The 24,014-nt window shown below is 33.9% G+C and overlaps 1 protein-coding gene across 1 annotated transcript in view; it reads right to left on the reverse strand.

Moving 5' to 3' along the window:
• The window catches only part of LOC111507675 (ATP-citrate synthase-like), a 32,391-nt gene extending 8,806 nt beyond the window's left edge, over positions 1 to 23,585 (reverse strand). Inside the window, 7 exon segments of the mRNA XM_074184490.1 lie at positions 326 to 537; positions 592 to 861; positions 5,247 to 5,426; positions 7,276 to 7,519; positions 7,697 to 7,989; positions 13,815 to 14,029; positions 23,478 to 23,585. Coding sequence (XP_074040591.1) covers positions 326 to 537; positions 592 to 861; positions 5,247 to 5,426; positions 7,276 to 7,519; positions 7,697 to 7,989; positions 13,815 to 14,019 — 1,404 coding nt within the window. The 5' untranslated portion in view covers positions 14,020 to 14,029; positions 23,478 to 23,585.
• Between the last annotated feature and the right edge of the window lie 429 nt (positions 23,586 to 24,014).

Raw genomic sequence — 24,014 nt, forward strand, 5'->3', positions numbered from 1 at the left:
ATCAAAACATGAGCATTTCGTTGGTCCTATGGCAAAACCACTAAAGTGCATATTCCCCATTTTGAAAAAAACAAGGTCTGAAGGAAACTTAACACTAAACTAAATTTAACCATGCACATAATTGATTTTTTTCACATTCATGGTTTTTGGACATCCACTGCGTTCTGCAACATTCTTAAGTTAAGAACATTCGATTCCCTATTTATATTTTACATTAGTTTCTGAAGAAAAAGTTTCACAACTTATAAGGAGAGGACTTGAAGAAACTAAGCCAAAGTTATTTTGAAGGTCAAAACATACACAATACAATACAAAATCAACTCACTTTTGGATTCACACTGAACGCGACAGAAGGTGTCGGAACATCTTTATTGGAAGTCAGACGTTGCGTATTCGGTTCTTTTTCTCCGCTAGGTAGTGCGAAATTTGCCGTTGCAGTTTCAATATTATTTTCTTGGGGAATGGGACGAGTGCCTAGGGCCATACCACATATAGCAGTCATGTGGGTTTCCGGGCCAAAAACATACAGAGAAATACCTGAAGAAACATATTTGTATCCAGGAAAACTTAAATTTTTCTCAAAAATCTCACCCAAAGTTTGTCCAACTTCGCGCATTCTTCTCAAACCTTCATGATAATTTGGACCGGCCCTTCTGACGAAGATTGAAATTTTGTGTTCTACGAGCCTCTCCCTGAACTGGACCAAGGCAGTGATAATACCTCTGAAAGTAGCCGATACGTTGGTAAAATTAGCGATTCCCCCACCAATGATCAACACTTTTCCTTGTGGGTGCTTCTCTTGGGTCATCAGAGACAGTATCGTTTTTGCGTATTCATAAGTTTGTTGTTCACTTGGTGCACCTTAAAAAAATATGAAATTTCAAACTTTGGGATTGTATCAGTCTTCCTTAACTGCAATTCATAAGTAATATTGAAATTAATCTGATAGAAACAGCTCTCACACACAAGAACTAACCAAGTGCTAACCAAGTTAGCATCATCAGGAGATGCGAAATGCGCCTCGAGGAACAGTGATATTATTCTGGTGCGGAATATAGTATTGTAATGTACTACTATTTCCAGAGGCGGCGTAAGGCGTGGGCGGTGTGGGTGATCGCCCACGGCCTCCTGGTGCGAAGGACCTCGCGCCTCAATGCCGTAAATAAAAAATATGGAAAATCCAAAAGTACGCGTCATGTATTTTATTTATAATAAATACCACTCTTCGGGGCACGAAAGCATATCAATTAAAAACTTGTGAATATATTCCTATTTCAAAAAAATAATATTATATTAGAAAATTCTCATCTTTGTCGTTACTAATCATTCGTTTTCATTGAATCTGGCAACATTACTTGGCGTTAAGCTGCTATCGCAGTAAATCCCCGGTCAGAGACGTCGGGACGTTCCCTCAACAGAAAGCCGAAGTATCGCATGCGAACGCAGTCTCGCTTCATGTTCCTATATGATAAGTTCTGAAAATATTTGATGTGGGAATAAATGATAGTGTTACATAGTTTCAAATGATAACACTTGTTTAATAAGTAGAAACTTGGATTCTGTCGTGAAGAAAAATAATAACACCTGTATTCATTTTACTCATCAAGAATAAGGAAAGAAGTATTTATTATACTTACACTTATATTTATATAGCTTTTTTTACAAAACATGACATGATTAAGAATTATGTTTTTATTTATTTCATACCTTCGGTTGCTTGCCCTAGAATCCACCTACTTTTTTATACAGATAATAATAGTAATAATAATCATCGTCTTTATCACTTTCAAATAAATATATACAAAAAAATAGATCAAAAATACTGATAACTATCTTGAATATCAATGAAAAGTGTTGAACACCATCAAAAATATTCTTCCAATATTATATTGTATTAAAAATATATTACGTTAGTAAAATACTGAAGCAGGTGATATAAAAATGTAATGAAAGAAACAAATACCTACAAATGTTATTGTTATTTCTTTTACAGGTTACGGATACAAATTTGCTGCATACATCATAATTCATCAATCATGTCAGGCTCAAGCACTAAGAGAAAAAGAGATGTAGGGAGAAAATATGGGAATCTGGTTCAGCAAAAAGAAAAAGAAAAATATTGTGTTTCTTTAATTAACATAAAGTAAGACAATAGCCGCAGTGCCAGTGACTGACTGGGGTTTTAATACGAAGACCTATACATGATGTTTTTTAATTACTTTTGAGTCGGGCTGTTTTATTTTTAATTATGTTGTTGAATGTTTCAAAAAAATACATGAATAAAAATTTTGGTGAGTGATTCTCAATGAATAATTTTTTTTATTTTATAAACCCTTCTTCTTGCATTATTAGAGGGCATCGAGAAATGTACCTAGCCCACATCAAATTTAGGAGTCTTGCACCACCACTGACTATTACAGTAGCAGAAAGGATAAAAAAAAATCCAAGGAAAGGAAGGGGTTGCTGTCCAAGTAAGAAGGTTTCAAACTGACTAATCAAAAAGCAAACGAATACAATTTGTGCTGTCGTAAGGCTTGAACATCAGCCATATTCAGCCTTACCAGATCATATGAGTAACTCTGAAAGATGATGTAAAGACCTCAGAAAAACATGTGCTAAAAAAAGCAAACATCATCAAGAACAGATGTTCATATATTGGGACCATTGGTTTTATTAACGTTTTTCAATTAATGGTCTCTACCTGAATAGCAACATGTGATTTTGTCTTGCACCGCCAATGACTATTACAGTAGCAGAAACCATTTTTGAAATAGCAGAGTCAACTATTAGACTCTTTATTCAAGACAAGATACTGTCATTATAACAAACAAATTATGTAGAATGCACAAAAAACAAACTGTTTTTTTCGAAAAATGTCAGAGCGGCAGTGAAGTTCCTCAGATAAATAAAAATTAGTTTTCAAGTACGTTCAATTAATAATAAATCACTGTCATGATATGAATATATATGTTTATAAAAAACTTTTCGAATCCCATTTTGCAATGCTACTACTGAGATACAACTCAATTCAGGTGTATAATCTGCCTCACCATTTATATACGTGGAAATAAATACTATACTTATTTAAGCCTATTGGATTTATATAAATAAGTGCCGGAAAAATAATTGTCATGCAATATCGCACTACAAACGCTGCAAAAATAATTACTATTGCTTAGAGAAATTCTGTATTTCAAAAATCTCACAACTTATGGTAGAACAAGAATGTGAAACAAACAAAAACTTGTAGAACTTTTAAATTATTGAAAGATTTACTACAAAAATATTGTAATCATTTTGATTAAAATATAAATTGAATCATCACAATCATAACATATCTGATACCATGTATTTTGTCTAGAGACCAAATGAATATATTTATGGCTGACATCACAGAACAATTCATATATACATTCATATATACATTTTTGGGAGAATACGATGTTCAATGCAATGGAGACTTTTACTTTTTGTAACAACCTGAAGTATAGAATAACTAGAAGTCAAGTACCATTCTAGTAAATCTGAAACATAACATACTTCTAAAACTCAGTGGTCAGTTTTCTTTAAAACGAAAATTGCAAAATTGTCCTAAGTACAGGTGAATCATATTTCAACAATACAAAAAATCGTGGCTCGTTAGTGAAAGAAAAGAAGTAAATTTGAGGAGACCCATCAAAGGAAAGCCAAAAGTTGTAGAAGATTCTACAACTCTGGTCTCACTAACTGAAATTGCAGTTCAGAAGCATTTATATGAATTAGGCGGAATAAGTAGGATTTGTATTCCTATACATGTCGAAAGATAAGACAAACTTTAGAGTCTTACAGTGCTGAAAATTATTACTCTGATGAAAAGAATAAATGCAGATATATTTGGCGTTGTAGTAGATATTATTCATAGGAGTGGACTGTTTTCACTGTTACTAAGAGTACAAATCTTCACTTTATATTGAAGGTTATGCTGTTTTGAGCACATGCAGCTACGAGAGATAGGATTAAAGAATATCATATCGATTTCTTTGGAATCGTTCGTCATCTCAATAATCCGAAAGGTTAAATGGAGATCACAGTAGCCAGTGGAAAAAACATGAATTTCAAAAATTATGTTCGTTATAAAAGTTTAGATAAATATATCAAAGATAATTTATTGGTTCAAAAACAACTATATCCGAACAATGAATAATATTTTATGTACAACCGGGCGTAAAGTAGCACTTTAGCGCCCGCAGACTACTTTATCGCCCGACGGGCAATAAAATCGTTGAGCAGGCTCTAAAGTGAATTTCAAACTCTTATCGATAGGAATCTATATTCCCATGGTTTCTATAAATGCAAAATTATTGAAACATATATCTGAAATACACAGGAGTGTACATTACGAGTCGAGAATCCTTCAACCATCATCATCAGACTATCAATATATCTATTGTACTTATAGGTAACTACTGATATATCTTTTAGCATGTACATTTAAAGTATCTTTCAGCATGGAATAATAAGATGTTTTCAGAAAATAGGCAAGAAGTACATTATCTGTATAGTTCTTATTTTTTACACGATTCCCGTTGCACTACCTCACGAATTCTTCATACACTTTGTTATATATTTTCTTAGATTTACAGAAACTCAATTTCGCATCCTCAGCTGTATCATGCACTTATTTCTGGTGGAGTACAATTCACACTTTCTTCGTCGCTTGAATCCATTTCACAATCACTAACAAATTATCTGTGATCACAAAAATTGACAGCAAATATGGCTACTAGCCTGTATAATCTTATTTCGAAAATTTGGCTGAGATGCAATGGTAATATTAATTCCATCACTTCTTGATTTATTCTATTTTCGATATGATATGAATATACAGCCTCACGGCAGCCTTAATGTATTTCTATCGTGTCTTAGATATAAAGAGATATCTACTATCTATACAGCCTCACGGCAGCCTTAATGTATTTCTATCGTGTCCTAGATATAAAGAGATATCTACTATCAAGCAAGCTCCAATATTAAAAGTGATAAATATGACAATGTGACAAAAGGTAACCTTACCTGACAAAAACATCAAGATGATTATCATTAACCACTTTTAGTATCATAAAAAATATAATTCTATACTAGTAAAAGGTTTAGGCGAAATTATAATTATATATTCCCTAATACGTCATATATAATAAATGACAAATACCAAATAATCAATGGAAAGAGCGGAATCAGTAGTTGAGAAAATATAATGTTTCGCTTACCTGAATATTCTCCATAATTGGCTAATTCCTTTGCTCCTCCCAAATCACATATTGTGTCACTATAAATTACAGACGCTCCACCGCCAGCAACCATGGTCCAAATTCTACCAGATTTATTCAAAATCGTTAATTTTAAGCTAGCACCTGATTTGGAATCCAAGTCTGCAATATAGGCCTCCTCTGGGAACAAATTAATGAAATTGTATAAAAATAATTAAATAATTCTAGAAGTATCAAAAAATATCAAATGAGTTATCCCTAAGTACTGAGTGTTCTGTCTTATCTATGAATTCCTCGTTTCAAAAATGGAATTGAGGTAAAATCAACAGATGAAAATATTAATGACTTTCCTTTTATAATTTATTAATATAATATATTTCAAATTCTAAAGAAACCTGAATACAGAACTTTTTCAAAAACTAATCATTTAATCCACGCATTGAGACGATTTACATGTTGAAGGTAGTATGTAGAAGTTTTTATGGACAAAATTTCACGTTTGTTTTAAAAAAGTAATTTTATTCATGAACAGCAAAACAAATATTCGTACGATGATACATTTTGTGTTGATAATAACACAGATAATCACGTAAAAAGAATTGTATTAACATATGTATAAATAACGAATATTTCAAAAAATGCACCTTCAAAATGCAATGACAATACATCGATATTTCCAACGATGGGTGAGTTTTTTAATGGAACCTTTTCTGGTTAGTGGATCGGCCGAGGAGTGGCCCGCGAGGTTGTCAGATTCGAATTAGTTACATTTTTTTTGTGGGATCACTTCAAGACGGCCAAATCTCATCCAACATCTCAGCCAACATCTCTAGACAACTTACGTCAATTCATAAGATAGGGAAAAAATTGTAAATTTCATTAACCCTCCTTGTGAGGGACAAAACAAAATGGCTAACATTCTTCGTGTTAAGATCAAGATCTTCAGATGATTTGGTGCAGCAGGTTTTTTCGGGTTTTCCTACAGCTGAAAAAGCTAATGCGCCACTGGAATCGATGAAGTCGCCTCGGAGCGCCAATTGTTTCATAATTTCATGATTTGTATTACTTTCTTCTTTAATATATTTAACGTTCTCGTTAAAAAAATTTAAAACATTTGTTATTGATTTCAAAAAGTCTTTTTTTCGATAATCACTGCAGCAAAATCAAAAAGGTGGAAAGCGTTGAAAGAAGAAATCGATGACCTTTCGAATGAGTTGTCACTTGACTCGACTCCGACGTGGGGATAAAAGTGAAAAGATTGATAAAAATCTTCAAAAAGTTTTTCCCTTGAAATAAAAATCGACGGATCCGAGCGAATTATTTTCCCGAATGCCATGTATGAAAAATTGGCCCACCCTGTATTAATGACAGGCATTTCATGTTCAAATTTATAGGATGAATAAATGGCGTTTCCAAGAAGTAATCTATTTTAACTAATAGGTTAACTAAGGTAATTCTTGTTGAAATTGATCCATTACTAGGATTGATGTGATGATGAAAAAGAAAAAGAATGCTTTGAAAATGTAAATTGCAAAGTCATAGGTTACTATGTCAGAACAATCAAACTGATTATTCGATCTTCAACTCAGGTTTAAATCATGTTCTTTAAAATTTCAAAATGAAGGTAACCAGAATAGATTCAAAAACATGATTAAGAGATCTGATTCGTATAAAACCAACACATGTGTAGATTAACTTTCAGACTATTTTTATTGAGCCTCTTATACTACAATTCTTCGTTAACTTCAATAATTTCGTCTTCTTTGACTCGCCTGGTGAAAAGAAAAATGAAAAGAGAAAACAATACAACGGATTTGAAGCTTATACTTTCTCTAGAATAGACATTCATAATGTACAAGCTTGAAGGGTACCGTAAACTAATCATGAAGAAATTAATTGTAATTTATTACCTGAAATGTATTTAAATCTTTCTAAAGATGAACCGCCATCATCAAACAGTATAAATGAACCAACAAGGTTTTTTAGAGAAACAGTAACTTGTAACTTTACCGGTATCACATAAACTCACCTGGTAAAGCGTCTCTTCCAAAAGGTGGTGGATAATCAATTTCTCCCCACATAGGTCTGCAAATGAAATCAGCAGTGGCATCTAATTTAGCAGCCAAATCCAAAATAAATATTTCTTTATCCGTAACAACTAGCGGGTTAATTTCTAAGTATGTGAAATAAAGCTCAGTGTATAGTTTATAGAGATTAAAGATAAATGTGGAGATCATTTCTTTCTTGGCGGACACAACCCCTCCCAATAACACCTAAAAAATCAAAATAAATATATATATACATATATATATATATATATATATATATATATATATATATATATATATATATATATATATACATATATATATATATATATATATATATATATATATATATATATATATATATCATTCATTACTGATGTCATTGTTTATTTTTTACTTCACCTTTGTTATGGTGGCTTCATCGACAGTTTCTCCTACGGGCACGTCCAATTTTAGAGCTTTGCTGTCTACGTCTCCAATATCCACCCCTCCCTGGTGATAAAACAGTATCGTATCTGCATGACGATGAGAGTATATACAAACGTATGTTTCTTCGGTGTCATTGTGAGGTATGAACGGTTCGATTATAAAATTTCTAAGTTTGCCGGTAGCAGCACCCACTTTCTGATCTTTGTTCATTCTTTCTGCTATCCATTTTTGAACGTCGTCTAGTTCTTTATTGACAGCAATCAATCCTGTAAAAAAGCTTGTACCGTTATGACTTTGAGTTGATACAAGAAATACATTCTTCAGTGAAACGCAAAGTTTCAAAAATACTTCATGTAAACAATACATATTACCTCAATATTTATCCAATATTGTCTCATTGACTTGGTGAACATCAATTTTATTCAACATACCATAACGAAATTCATGAAAAATTCTAGGAATCAAGTGGCATCACTTTCACTACAGTTTTAGAATTGAACGGACACTGAAACCGTTTTATAAATGGAACTCTACTATTTGGGTAAAAGGTAAAATTGAAAAATTGGTTGAATTATTGCAAAATTACTGATTTCAGAGTATTATTAAATGACACCAAAAAATCAGTTCTTCTTTTAAATTGTCCTGATATATAAGGTGTTTCAAACTGAGTCAACACCATTGCCAACTTCGTTATTATTGATGCTACGAATTTGGTTGAATGGGCAAACAAGTAGCATTTTCAATGGCCTTCTAAATGCCGAAAACAAAAAAATTGACACTTACTTTCTCAAAATATGTCATGAAATGATATTTTTCAAATATATATTTCATCATGCATTTCCACTCGTAAAAACATTCTCAACAACATCAATTTTATTATTTATAGTTTCAATATAACTTTTCAGTTCATCTATATTATTTCGTTTTATTTTGGACACCTCATTTTTCAGCAATTCCCAAAAATAAAAATCCAGAGGTGTCATGTATGGTGAACGCGGAGGGCACCTAACATGACCTTTTGTAGCAATATATCTGTTTCCAAAACAGTCTCGCAATATTATTTTTTATGCCACTAAAATTATGTGCCGGTGCTCCATCCTGGTGAAAATAGATCATCTGACGAGCCTACATATCAAGATCATCGAAAAACTCTTCCAACACTCTTGTAAACAAATTAATGTGATGGGGTCTGTTCAAAGAACCTTGATAGAAAAATAGACTGATAACTCTACCTCTAAATAAACCACACCAAACATTAATACTGAATCTGTTGTATATGTTCATTTATATTTCACACTGTATAGGTCATATTTTACCGATGTGTGTAGGCAGTGAAGTCTGTCATTCTGTTATCACTTTTGTCATATGCATTTTTGTAATAAAGTATTACATATTTCTTAACAAGAATTTACATATAAAATAGTGGCGACGAGGACGGGATAGAATAAAATGGATTCTGAACAATTCAGTATCTTGATTAAGACTCTTACGGAATCATTACAATGTTCACAAAATTGCAGTTCCCCAGAAGTTATTCCTTTAGAACCTTTCTGCGAAGAAACGGAAACGTGGGACATTTTCATCAAGAGACTAGAGAATTTTTTCAATATGAAAAATTTCACGGGTACCTTGGCAGAGATTGACAATAAGAAGAAAGAATGGTTGATACATTCCATGGGTACAAAAACATTACAACTTTATACAATTTGACTAGTCCTGACGATCCGAAAACCAAATCATATGATTCTCTCCAAATTCTAATTAAAGAACATCTCCATCCCAAACCCAGCGTAATCGCGGAAGAAAATCGTTTCACAAGAAGAATACAACAAGAAGGTGAAAGCATTACCGATTTTGTAGCAGATCTGAAGAAACTATCAAGAAATTGTGACTTTCGATGTCTTTCTTGTAATGCGTCCACCGCTGATAAACATCTAGGGCAGCAATTTATTAGTGGACTGAAAAACTCCAGTTGGTTGGAAAAACTAATTCAGCTGAAAGAACCTAACAGTACTTTTTTGGATTGTGTTCAAACAGCACTAGCAATGGAATCGGCTCACAAAGATTCGAAAAAAATTCAAGCATTGCAATCATGTCAATATCTCAAAATCAAATGAAATTCAGTAAAAACTTCAAAAGGTCATCTCCGAATCCGTTCAAGCGTTTTTGTTTTCGATGTGGTGATGAATCGCATTTAGCAAATGTCTGTAAACACGTTCGCATTATGGAAGGTGTGGTCGAGTTGGACATTTAGATGCAGTTTGTAGAAATGGAAAACCAATGACAAATCATCCAAGTGTCATTCTGTTACATCAACAATATCATAGACTATGTGTTACCAGAATCTAAGCGAAAACCGGATAAATTTCTCCTTGATGTTCAATTAGATGATAAACATGTAGAAATGGAATACGATACCGGAGCAGCAGTTTCTTCTATATCTTATGATATGTTCAAGGAGCTTTTTCCCAATAAACAGATTCATACAAGTGAACTTCTTTTGAAGATTTACACAGGAGAAATAATAAAACCAATTGGATACTCAACTTTTGAAGTCAGTTATTGCGGACAAAAAGTATTGGCTAACCTATATATATTACCTGGTGAGGTAGAACCTATTTTTGGTCGTGAATGGCTCAAAGATATAAAAATTACCTGAAATTCATCAGATACAGGACGGTATATATTGGTCAGAAAATTCGAAATCCCAAATTTTGAATGAATTACGAAAAGAATTCAGTGCAGTTTTTGAAACTGGAATTGGTAAAATAAATAATTATGAAGCCAAATTATTTCTTCAGGACAACTCTGTACCAATTTACTGTTCTGCAAGAAAAGTTCCATATGCATTGCAGAAGAAGGTAGAAGACGAGATAGACCGCCTAGAAGAAATAGGAATTTTGACAAAAATTGAATATAGCGAATGGGGTACGCCAATAGTTCCAATTGTTAAGAAAGATGGTACTATTCGATTGTGTGCCGATTATAAGGTTACAATTAATAAAATTCTCAAAGATGATCGATATTTAATGCCTAATGTGGAAGATATATTTGCTACAAGTATTAATACTGAATCGTCTTTGCGGATTGTGGGGATGGACTAGAAATGGATTACCTATGTTTAAAAAATCTGTTTAAAATCTGTTTTTCCGTTAATCAGCTGCCGCTGTCTACTCCAATAATGAACATTCTTTCTATTATACATCTCACAATTTGAAAAATTAGCCTCGTCGCTCCATATAATATTTCTATAGAAGTTTGTATCTTGTATGCATTTATTCATAAACCACCGATAAAATCCCAATCGTCTCTCAGGGTCACCAGGTTCTAGCGTTTGCACTGGTTTCAATTTATGAGAAGAAATCTTATGTTTCTTCAGAATTCGTTGAATAACAGACGGTGAAACACTATTTCCTAGATGAATCTCTGATGGAATTATTTGGATTTACCTCAAAGTAGGCTAAAACGTCAATGGATGTATCTTCAGATATTACAAAACGTTTTTTAGCTCTCCTCTTCCCAAAAACTTTTTCATTTTCCTGAATCGACGGTAAAGCACAGCAAAAAAAGCCGATTAGGTAATTCACGATCGGGGAACGAATTGCCATTTTTCTGGCAAGCCAAGTAGGATTCTAACATAAGTAACACATTTTTAATCATGGGAAAACGGCATTTTGAAAAATATTCGAACAGTAGTTGACAGTTACAATAATTTATGACATGTTCATGATATACTTAAGAATATTTGACAACTAGTAATTCAAAAATGTTTCAGAGCAACTTGATTACTCAGAATAATTCTGTTTCAACGAATCAAACATAGTTTTTTCCAACCTCATTAAAATGACGATCCAGAATTTTCTGTTCTGTTCGGACTTCCATTGTCTGATATTATATAAAATGATTTGAAATCCCTGAAGGAACTAATAAAAAAAATAGTTGAAAAAACAATTGTATTTATTAAGCAAAAAACCCTGAAATGAAATAACAGTGAAATAAAATACAAGTAAGAGATTCCAAGCCAAGTTACTTCACGACGTTTCGATTATTAGTATCCAGAATCGTCTTCGGGTGTCATCAGTCATCACCCGAAGACGATTGTGGATACTAATGAAACATTGTCAATCACCTTCAAACATCGGCTTCAATGTTATCATTGTAGCAGACATATTTTGATTCACAAAATAAATGCGGCTAGTGGAATGGCTTTAACATATAAATTATCGTTTTGTAAATTAACACCAAATATCTCAGTGGTGTCAAGTGAGTGGTACGACATGATCATCACGGGTTTCACGAGTTCAAATCCCAGCGCAATTTTTTTTGCCGTTAGTAACATTCGTATAAGTACCAAAATTGGGTGTTTGTACAATCATGAGATTAGCCAAATCAAAGAATTTTTTCGGAGTAATGAAATAAATAAATATTTTCACATAAGTCTCGCTCATTTTCAACTTTAGGAAAAAAGGTGATATGTCGAGAATGTTTTCACGAATCGAAATACATGATATAATATATGGTGTTCCATTTAAAAAATATTTTTCACATATAGTCAGTGTGCATAGTTGAAGACTGGCTATAAGTCAAATCATCTAAAAATCTAAAGGAACAGTTCGTTCAGGACAGTCTTCCTATAAGAAATCAACTACTCTCCTGGCTAATACCACGAAGGGCGTTGAATTATATCCGACTGAAGTTATTTCCGTCCGTTTCAGCCTAGTTCGAGGAATGAAACTCTGAAGGAATTCGATTTTCAATTATCGGAAATCGACTTTATGTTGATGATGGACTCTACATTGCACTGACGAGTGACCAAACAGCCCGAAACCAGTCTGCAAGTGTGTTCCAATAATTGAAAATCTATTGCGGCAGTTGTGTCGCCAACAGCATATGCAGAAATAACTTCAGTGAAGAATCCTGTACTGAAACCTGTCGGATATAATCCAACACCCTTCATGGTGTTAGCCAGGGGAGTAGTTGTTTTTTTTTTCGGCATCGAAAAGGCGATTAAGAATGCTACTAGTTTGCCCATTTAAACGAATTCGTAGCATCAATAATAACGGAGTTGGCAATGGTGCCGACTTAATTTGAAACACCCTGTAATAAAAAATCTGTTAACTCTTGAGAATATGTTCTTCTGGATGTTAATAGAAATTTTATACAATATGTGTGGTTCGACTTGGGTTTTTCTCAACATTGAAATATTCGGACAGATCTGTATTTTATGTTATACTTTTTTTATGTTTAAATATTGAGAAATTGAATTGGCCATGATATTTTTGGGAGTTTCCTGCAATTTGATAATCATTGGGTGACTTATAATATCATATGAATTATAATATCACAACTTTCCAGTATTTCCAGTCAGGTCGTTTTCCCACGTTGAACAATCTCATGTAACTTGAATTTTCATGCCCGCCTTCATTTTAATTTTTGTGTTGTTCAATGGAAAATAATCTGCTACTGACAACCTGAACGACACCATAATATTTATGAATTCAGCTTTCCTAATTCAAAGCTCATGTGAAGTTTATGAAAGAAGAAACCGGTAATAATTTTTTTTTCGAAGATACTAGAAAAATAAAATCAGGTATCTACTTCTGATGTCTTTCACATTGGTGTATATTCTGAATAATATTTGAAATTTTTTCGGGACTGTTAATAATGGCGACAAGCTAAAGATAATGTAGTGAAATGAAAGCTTAGTAGTACAGTTTGACATCAGAGTGTAACTAATAATAATGACCTTTGACAAAATTCACTCAAAGAAACGTATGTTCACAACCATAATTTTAATTTTGAAATAGATGTATCTAACTGAAAACAACGCAAACAAAAATGCGACCGTAATCTCCAAAATCAGTCACTTCCTTAGTCAAAACCAGCACAATCGCACTTTTCTCAATTACGCGTACATAGATAGGGCTTATCTACGTTCAGATTAAATGAAGATAAATCCGATTTGAGCAACACAATATTGTGTAATGGTTTAATTATTGATCACAAATGAAAATTCCATATGCTGAAAACATCAATTTGAAATGTCTGGATTGCCACAATATTGTACAACCGTTTAAAAACAAAAACTTACCCAATTTCCCTCTCCTTTTAATGAGCTGGTCTGGCTTGACGACGAGTTTCTCTGTTTTCAACCAAGGATTGTTGGCCACCAATTCAGCAAACTTGGTATCTTGATTTACGGAAGCAAATCTGCACTGAACTGCAGCTGTACCGCCTCCAAGATGATTATTTATCAGATTTTTTCCGGTCGCTTCCCTTATAGCTTTGGCCGACATCTTTCAAAAACTGTAAAGAACGAATTTGATAAATACTTCTATTAGCAGCTGACTTCATTGAAAAAAAATCAATATGACATTCTATAGCTGCGAATTACACAATGTTATCAAAATATTGGACAGTTCTCAATCCTTATTAGGTAGGTATAAGACCAACTGAATAATCAGTATAAATTCAATTAAAATGAATAGATCACATAATATTGTGTGAAAAGACAAATATGGAGCATTTACCAACAAAAGAATAAAAAATAAACGACATTAAAAACGAAAAGAGAAAACTCAAATAAATTCTGAAAATAGTAAAATGTTGACTATGTCACGCGGGAAATTTCTGAATGATGGGAGATTTTTTCCTATCTTTCCCGTATTTGGGTGAAATGTTTAAGCAGTCTGAGATTAATGTTGGTTCGTTCTTAAAATATCATTGTAGTTATATTGGTTTCCCTAAAAATTTCTGTGTTCCCAAAATCCATTTTGTAATCGTCTGACACTTCCTCTGCAGTCGCTTTTGTGAGAATTGATGTGAAAACTAAGAAATCTGAAATTCAATATGCTAAATATAGTCTGAATGATAATATTATTATTATTTTTTCCTGAAGTTGCGCTAATCGGGCTCTATTCCAGAAGCCCCAAAACATTCGGGAGGGCACGTCAGCATCATTAATCAATGACCACTCCACACACCGTTGGGTAAGTGATAATGGGATCCGAGAATCGAGTTTTCTAATTTGTCCGGCCAAGATTTCTGCTGAAGTGCGGCAAGTCGGCATGATCTTGAGATTCGAGAGTAAAGAGGGAATCATTTCACCATTCGAGTTATTTGAAAATTTTTCTCCTTGAGAGAAACTATAAAATTTGCGGCAAATGTTCTGGTTTTATAAATATACAGAGTCCACCAGACATTCCGGAACAGTTAAATATTTCCGTTGTCTGCAAATCTAATTTTTCATAATACAACAATGCTGCAACTCTTGAAATGATAATCTTGTCAGATCTGTTACTCAACAACCAGAGGATTTTATCAATCAATTAACTGTTTTAGTCTAGTTCATGAGTTGATATTCATGTAAAGTAACTATAAACCTTAACATATGAGTATATATTATACAATACATTTCTTTAATGTCCCTCCCTTTTATTTTTTGAACGGGTCAACTCAAAAAATTGAAATTTGAGATAATGAAATCAATGCATGAATACTTTATTTTGAAGTGAAATTGATAGATGAAACGTTCAAGATGGCGACTGGGCGCCATCTGGGAAAAAAAATTAAGTAGAAAGGAGGGTCTTGTGACACATCATTTTGAATCTCCTGACGAATACTTCACAACTCTACAATATGAAGTCAATATCTTCACCTACTACAAAATGGCGAAACTTTTAATAATTGCCTGAATATAATATTTAACTACATAATATGAGGTAATAAGCTTGAGGTCAGTTCAGAAGATGCTCGAAATGGTTGCCTTGAACTTTTTGACATATGAACAGTTTATCCGATATTTCACGCCGAACATTTTCGAACACAGTAACGTCAATATCTCTACAAATATTTATTATTCTCTGCCGTTATCCAATATTGAAGCAGGTTCAGTTTAGTACACCTTTTGCTTCGAATAGCCCCATAAAAAAAAGTTCAAAAGTGTCAAATCTGGTGAGCGGGCTGGCCATTCTGTAGAACCTCGACGGCCAATCCAACGACCAGGAACAGTAGTATCCAAATAGTTCATCACTTGTCTGGAGTAATGTGGTGGTGTTCCATCTTGTTGGAATACAATATCCATATCGAATTTATTAGGATTCGCTTTGACGATTTCAGTGATGGGAGGGTCAAAAGTAGTTTCCAGCATATTGAAATATAGTTCCCCTGTTAAAGTTTGATCAATAAATAGTGGTCCTACAATATGGTTTCCCAATATTCCTACCCAAACGTTTTTTTTTCTGGATATTGGGTATGTGTTTCCCGGAAAACGTGAGGGTTAGTGTCACTAAAATATCACTAGTAAAACCTACTACTACTAAATGAGAATATTCTAACTAAACAATGATGTTCATTGTCGTACTGACATTTTTTGTCGTTTTTATAAACAAAAAATAACTTAACAAACCTTGTCGGGTTGTTGGAATTGCCATATGGCAGATAAAAAGGAATATTTTTAGAAATATGGATATTGATGTGTTTGTCTTCAGGAAATTATTAAATGTTCCGTCATTTTGTAGTAGGTGAAGATATTGATTTCATATTCTAGGGTTGTGAAGTATTCGTCAGGAACTTCAAAATGATGTGTCACAAGACTCCTCCTTTCTATTTATTTTTTTTTCCAGATGGCGCCCAGTCGCCATCTTAAAAGTTTCATCTGTCAATTTCACTTCAAAATAAAGTATTCATGCATTAATTTCGTTATCCCGAATTTCAATTTTTTGATTTGACCCGTTTGAAAAATAAAGGGGGGGGGTGGGAAATCAAAGAAATGCACTGTATATTTGAATCTAAATGACATGTAGTAAATGAATGGAATTGGCCGATAGTTGATGAAAATCCACACACCTGAAAAATCTATTGTATCGTGATTCACGGTTGAAGAAACGTTTTCTACATTTGCCAATGACCCCAATTTGGTTGGTGAAATGCGCATCAAGAAAAGTTTTGTATTTCTGGTAATTGGAAAAAGTGCTTGTTTTTGAAAATATTGTAGTGAAACGAGTGTAGGTTATATTCACCGACCAACTTCAGTGAATTCACAATTTTATCCAGCTGTAAATCAGATTCCTACTTTCACAATGTTTTAAAACTTTCATGCATCTGCCGTTGGGAAGATTAAATATCCCTAGCTCGTGATTAAGAAATAAATAGATACATGTGTCGCATATGAGGAGCAACCCATCAGTCGTCCACATAGAAAGACTGGCTTATAACGAACGTGCTAATTGGTTACGTCAGTATGAAGCAGATGAGTTATCAGAGAAACAGTAACTTATGAAGAGGGACAATGATGCGAATAGGCAGGTTCGGTTCTGATAGTCAGCGAAAGAAACGTTTGCTTCGTGATATTTCAGGGTAGACGATCTGTTTACATACTAGCATGCTTTGCGATTTAAGAATCAGTTTCTGAAAAAGGATAGTAAACGAATAGAAAAGTGGTCTAATGGAATATCAATGGTAGTTGAGTAGTGTTATTGAAATGAAGTTTTTCAAACTATATTTGTGTTATTAGTTAGTTAAAGAACCCTTAGATATCTTCCAAGTAAAAAACCCTTTGGCATTTCTTTCAGCAACGGGTAGAAGAGAAATATACTTCCGAGATTTATGGGTATCAATTTAGTATATTAAAGTTTGAAAATTATTTCTAAAAAATTTTGTGAAAATAAAAGTTTTATGCAATTAGCCTTAGGCTAATTGCATAGGCATAGGCGATTTTGGACGGCCGATTTTATACCGGTCGTCCAAATTCCAATAGTGAACCACATGTGGTAACGGGACCTGGCACACATGCCTACTGGTGATCGACGCCGATCACCGGTAGGTATGGCTAATTGCACACACACCGATTTTGGACGGCCAGTATAAAATCGGCCGATATTTTATTGGTAGCGGGTGCTTGCAGACTCACCGAATTTTTACCGGCAACCGTAATTAGCACACACTACCAAAACTAAGTTAATACGTAGTAACTACAATTTCACCGACCAGTCGAGACTGGAATGGTCGGTAAAAAACCGGTGAGTATGCAAGAGTGTATTTAGTCACGTACGCCACTACTTCCCGGTACTGCCGGCGATACAGTGGCAGTGGACGGCTGCTCACCGGTATTTTACCGGCGACGCGACGATTACAGGTAGGCATGTGTGCCAGGTCCCGTTCCCACATGTGGTTCACTATTGGAATTTGGACAACCGGTATAATATCGGCCATCCAAACTCGGTGTGTGTGCAATTAGCCTTAGTTATCATTGCAATGTTCACCAACAAAAGATTTCACGTGTTCAAAAGGTTGAAAAGTAATTTACTTTCCAGTGGCGGATTTACCAGCAGGCTGAGTGAGGAAGAAATATTTCAAGAGGAAACGTAACGTTTGATAATATCGCATGTGATCGAGCAGTGCAAGATAGTTGAATTAATACGCATCCAGTAGCGGATTTGAAATTTGTCGCCCCTGGGCTATTCACATAGTGCCGTACTCCCCACCACCCGCGCGCTGTACTGTTTAGATCAGAGGTTCCCAAATTTTTTCTAATCATAGACCACTTTCAAAATTTTGCTGGTTCCTGTAGACCCTCTGCAACTACATTTCTACCATATTCCCAAAACGCAACTATGGATATTTGCGTTGTGGCTGCATTCTCACGACGCGACGAAGTAACAGTTTTCGAATAGAAAGTGACAATTGATTGGTTAATTAATTTATTGATTGTGCTATGAGTGGATGCCAAAAGAAGTGAAGTTGGTCAATCAAAAAAGTGATTCCACCCAACTTTACTTTTTTGACATCTACTCACAGCACAAGAAACCAATCAATTCTCACTTATTTTATTCAAAAGACCCCTTTCGGTGTGGTGAAATTATTACTTATTATTACTCAGTCGTAATGTAATTAAAATAGAACATTAAAAAATTAAACATTGACAGTAATATTCATTACTACACCAAAGGTTTCGAACAATGCATCACAAGTACATTAATAACGTACCCGGCAAACACGTCGATTCACTTTTCTTTTCGGAATGCAGGAAACAAATGAGTAACGTTTATCCTTGGCATTAATGTTTATTATTTATATCAGTGAATAATCGAACAAGTTTATGCAAGATTGCAAGTATACACGTTATATTTCGTTCCCTTTGCACGTCTGAACAAGTGTTGCCAACGGCAACGGCGCTTTGCAAGTCTCGACTCGTTGTACTGAATATGGAATTCGCAAGTTTTTACATGAACCCCCGTTTACGAATTGTGAACCCCCACTTGTTGATCCCGCTAACGTGGATGCCCCGTCGAGTATCTCCTGGACCCCTGAGAGTAAATCTGGATCATGACTCTCCTGCCTTCTTTTATCAAATTATATCTTTTAATTTTAACTCCTTTTTGCAGTAGTTGAAATTTCTATATTTTATTTGATATTATAACTAGAAATATAAGCAAGTTTGATCCGTGCAATATTTATTATTACTTTTTTCTTTGTATGTTACTTTATACCTTCTTTTCAGACAGACCGGTAAACTGAACCTCATATAAAAATGTGAAGCATTGTTGAGAAAATCCTAGTGCGATGTTCACATAAGGGTACAGGTCTTGCGCAAACCATTGTCACATAGTAGCTCAAAAATCAAGGGTGTTGCCTGCTGGCAATTTACTATTTCAATTGTGCTTGCAAATCCAATCAACAAGTGTAGACATTCCTTACTAAACGTATCCGAATCTGACGAATCATATGGGCATTCTTCGCTTAATCTTGTTGCATTTTTTTCATCTCATTATTGCTCATGTTCATCCCTTTAATTAAAAAGTTAAATCTTCAGCTAATCACACTATATAATTCACGTTTCATTAACTCAAAAGTTAGTCTGTAAACGATGACCACGTAGGTGTTTGTCTTAGTTTAGATTCGGCCATTCAGCTCAGTTTCCTCAACTCTGGTATTCGTTTCTTTGTTCCTGCGATCAGATCATCACTCCCAGTAATTTCTGCTCCATTTGCGTAGATCTCGAAACTCTTCTGGAATAATGATCAAATTTTCTACTAATGATCCGTAGAGTTTGGCAACAACAGAAAAATGTATATCTGTTGTTTGGAGCTTCTTACTTGTCAGATTGAATCTGAATAGCAAGTAAAAGTAAAAAGAATCGCTGTTTCTAATCGTTGTACTTGCGATGGTATCCAGAGGGTTCAATTCTTGTTTTGAGTTTTACCTTTTCATCAATTGGTATAGTTGTGAGTGCACAACTACTTCCGTTCAATCCATATTAAAATTTTTACAAAAATTATCACATGCTGACCAACGATTTTTTAAGATTATTTTTTTTCCAAATGTTCATTCAATATGTTCCGCCCATTTGTAGAACTTTAGGAAAAACATACAGATTTTGGCGAAACGAGAAGAAATCCACACTTTCTTTGCAGCAGCTAGCAGCGTTATCTTTAATTAAATTGGTGTATTGTGCAGAGCAGTGTGTATAAAGTAATAGGGTTAACCTCTCATATTCTGGATTATATGCCAGAATACACACCAGACATATATGAGGTGTTGTCAAATGATAGACCTCTACAATTCTCAATATTGATTTTATGGTCTACCAACACAGTAGTCGCATCACCGAATAGAGCTTCTGATTTATGAACAATAGATTGAAGAAGCCAATAAATTTTTCAACGGACAATTCCATTTAGTAACACATAACTAAGGACTATTGCCAGTGATATCTGGAGTAGAATCTATAGTGACAAAAAATATTTCGCTACTTTGACTTTTTTACAGTATCATGAACGACTTCTTTGGCCACAAGCTTAAAAAATTTTCCATAGATAGTTGAAGTGTGACCCTAACCAGTTACCATATTTAGAAATGTACTCTACTTAAAATGGATCGAAAAATTGATTCCCAGCACATTATGTAATTTCCACTGTTTGATGATAATCGAAATTTCTCGTCATGCCCCCTTGAAGATAAGCCATCAGCTGTTAAAAACCGAGACACTGCAACCACTCTTTTCAAAACAAAGCGCCAATAATTTTTCTCGTCGTCGACTTGACTTGAAAGTAAGTATGTTTGGTTGGCATTCTAGTTGTCATAGCCAAGAAACGTTATTTTTTATAAGAAGAGTTTTCACATGTTTTCAAGATTTCATTTCCGTATTTTCAGTCGACAAATCCTTCTTTCACTAATTTTGTTGTGCAACCAAATAACTGATAAAGAATACAAAACAATTTTCCAGTACTTTCAGGAAACATTAAGTAGACTCGTTTTATTACTTGATCGTTTGCTAGCCGTGTTTTGAAAAGTGACTTAGATAAATAGCCATTTTGCCTCCCGATAAGTTATGAGTGACTGAATCAAGTTTATCCAAACTTTGAAGTATATCTTGCGTTCTTGCATATATTAAAAAATCGTATAATTCACATTCCATTGAGCTGAGCCTCTAACAACTTTGCTTAGATAAACTCCAGTCACTTGGAATTTTATAACTGATAAATCTACCTGTATCAACAATGAGCACGATGCAACTACATCTTCAAATGATTTCTTTTTTTAAAAAATTAAATAATATAAATAATTTGTATCGGTCAGGGACACCTTATCAAATGTACAAAGAAATCGAAATAACATATGAATTTTTTTTCACGAAGTTACACTCGAAATACGTGTCGAATGAAGTGTGAAAATAAATCCTTTGAACAAATTGTAAAGCGCAAATTACGGCGATTGTGATTTAGCGACAAAAGATTCAGAATGATAAAATTACGAATGTTTATTTATTCAAATTCAGATCTCTTATATACACAGTCATCAGTTGTGTGAAAGCTGATAAATGAAGGGAAAAAGGTTCATAAAAATTTCAAATTTACAGCTTACTTTTTTCTCACACTACGGATTACCAAAATATTCAAATGCACCACAAAAGGAACATGTGAACATACTAAAATAAAATTTACACTTACATACATTTATATATATCACGATATACAAGATAAAATCAACCAGAATCAATTTAAATCAAATAGCCACTCGTAATAACAAAGGAAAACCTTAATAATAATGGATACTATCAAGATAAAAGTACTTAAATCATGATTGTCGTAGTAGGTATCCAAGTAATTCGAATGATAAATAAAAGGGGTTCTTTACCATTATATAGCTTTTACATTTTATATTTGTTGTATTTCATGGAAAACATAGTTTTATGAAAAGGATCCTCGTTTCCAATTTATTTGGTAATTGTAATAATTATGTTCCTTGAAAAAGGACACATTATCTAGAGCCTCAATTTTTATTACCACCCATGGTTAGGTTAGGTTATTGTTATGTTGCAAGTTGAAATCGTCCCACTTGCCAGTATTCTATTGAGGTGCAATTTAGCACACGTTTGGTTCTCGTAACAATTTCCGATTCTCCAAATGCCAACATTTTCATGCAATATGGCGAACGTTACATAATAGCCATTTCTCATTCACACAGTTACCTCTAAGATAGAAAAATATACACTTCATTCATGTTATTACTCAGAAGTATTTATACATACGTCACATAAAGTAGATACACAAAAAATAAAAATATGTATAAAATTACAGTTTACAATTTCCTAATTTAAATCAACACATGTTGTCAAATAATAAACACATACAAACACAAATACGTATATAGATACGTAGAATTCATCAATAAATATATTATAACATGTTAAGTAACTTGATTACAAAAAGTAAGTTAAATAAACCTGGAAGGAATAGAAACATTCTTTTTTCTAGAAGTGATCGGGATAATTGACGAGGCGGATTGTAGGAGTTCAGTTGAAATGAGTTCACTGTATTGTTTTTTCAACAAAAATTGATTACATTATATCGTGATTCTCATTGAGATAAGCACTCATAATTTGAAAACCAATCGATGATAATATTTGTATCACCTAAAAAAATGCCAGATAACAAAATTAAATGAATAGTCTTGTTAAAGATGAGATATGATTCGTCAGATAGGCAATAAACTCAAAAATTTCATCAAATTAATTGACATTATGTAATGAAGAATATATAGGACAGTCCAAAAGGAGAAAGAGAGCGAAGGAGGCAGGAGTGGTAACAACTATAAGTACACCTTCCTCCTCCCCCACTCCACCTACAACAGCAAAGGTACTTCCTGCGGAGGGCGCCAAGAGCTCCGCCTTGGAATAAAGGCAAGGAACCGGCTGCTCCTGCAGGAAAGCTCCCTCACTTGAGCCGCGCAACGACAGTAATGTCGCTGCACCTTCCAAAAACTTCGCGGAGGCCACCGTGAGATACCTCAAGGTTGCCAAAGAGAGTGTGTGTTCGGCGAGTCTTGACCTACACCTGCCAATATAAAGGAGATGTCTCCTAGTGACCTGTCCACCTTCCTGAAAAGTACAGGATGGACGATGACCTAGGAGGACAACTCCTCGGGAGGATGTACAATGAGTCACATGTGACCTAAGTGCTATGGGTCTACACTCATCCTCCCTACTCTACAGAATATAATAGTATAATGAATAATATTTTTGTATAATACTTACCCACCATATAGATAAACAAAAAAGAGAAATAATACACTTTCTATAGATTTAATCCATTCCTAAGAAGTTACAATGTAATCGACGTCACGACCTACATTTCTAGGAAAATGATTAACAGTAAATAAAAAGGAAATTTTATATCAGGTAAAAACCAAGGGATTTTTTTCAAGACTGAAACAAGGGAAATATCATTATAAATAGTAAGATTGATTGACTTACCTGGTAAGGAAGATCAATCGAGATTTTTCGAGCTTGTCTTCCGAAAATAATTACACACCCAGTAGTAGTCGTTAATCCACACCTATCGGTACATGTAAAAAAGAATAATCGAAATGAATCACCATCTCCGCTGTTGCCTCGATTTATCACTTCGTTATTTGTACACTTCAGATCACAATTGGTTTGTGGGTGGGGTGGGTTGAAATTATTTTCGGAAGACAAGCTCGAAAAATCTCGATTGATCTTCCTTACCAGGTAAGTCAATCAATCTTACTATTTTTCTTCGCTTGTCTTCCTCAATAATTACACACCCTGTAGATGTTTAAAGACAAATGATCTGAAAGATATTTTATTCTTATGTTTTCCGGTACAATATACACTTTCAGTAAGTTTATATTCTAATTATTTATCTTTTAACTTTAACAAGGTAATCAACTAATAATACTACAAGAAAAAATGGTAATGAGATACCATCTCATTTACAACTATCTTCTAATATATTTTTTTTAATATTCAATACACCTCTTGCAAACTCCT

Source organism: Leptinotarsa decemlineata, unplaced genomic scaffold, assembly GCF_025532065.1.
Source record: "Leptinotarsa decemlineata unplaced genomic scaffold, Ldec_3_MD MMD2_tig00026354_RagTag_RagTag, whole genome shotgun sequence".
In the NCBI taxonomy this organism is placed as follows: Eukaryota; Metazoa; Arthropoda; class Insecta; order Coleoptera; family Chrysomelidae; genus Leptinotarsa; species Leptinotarsa decemlineata.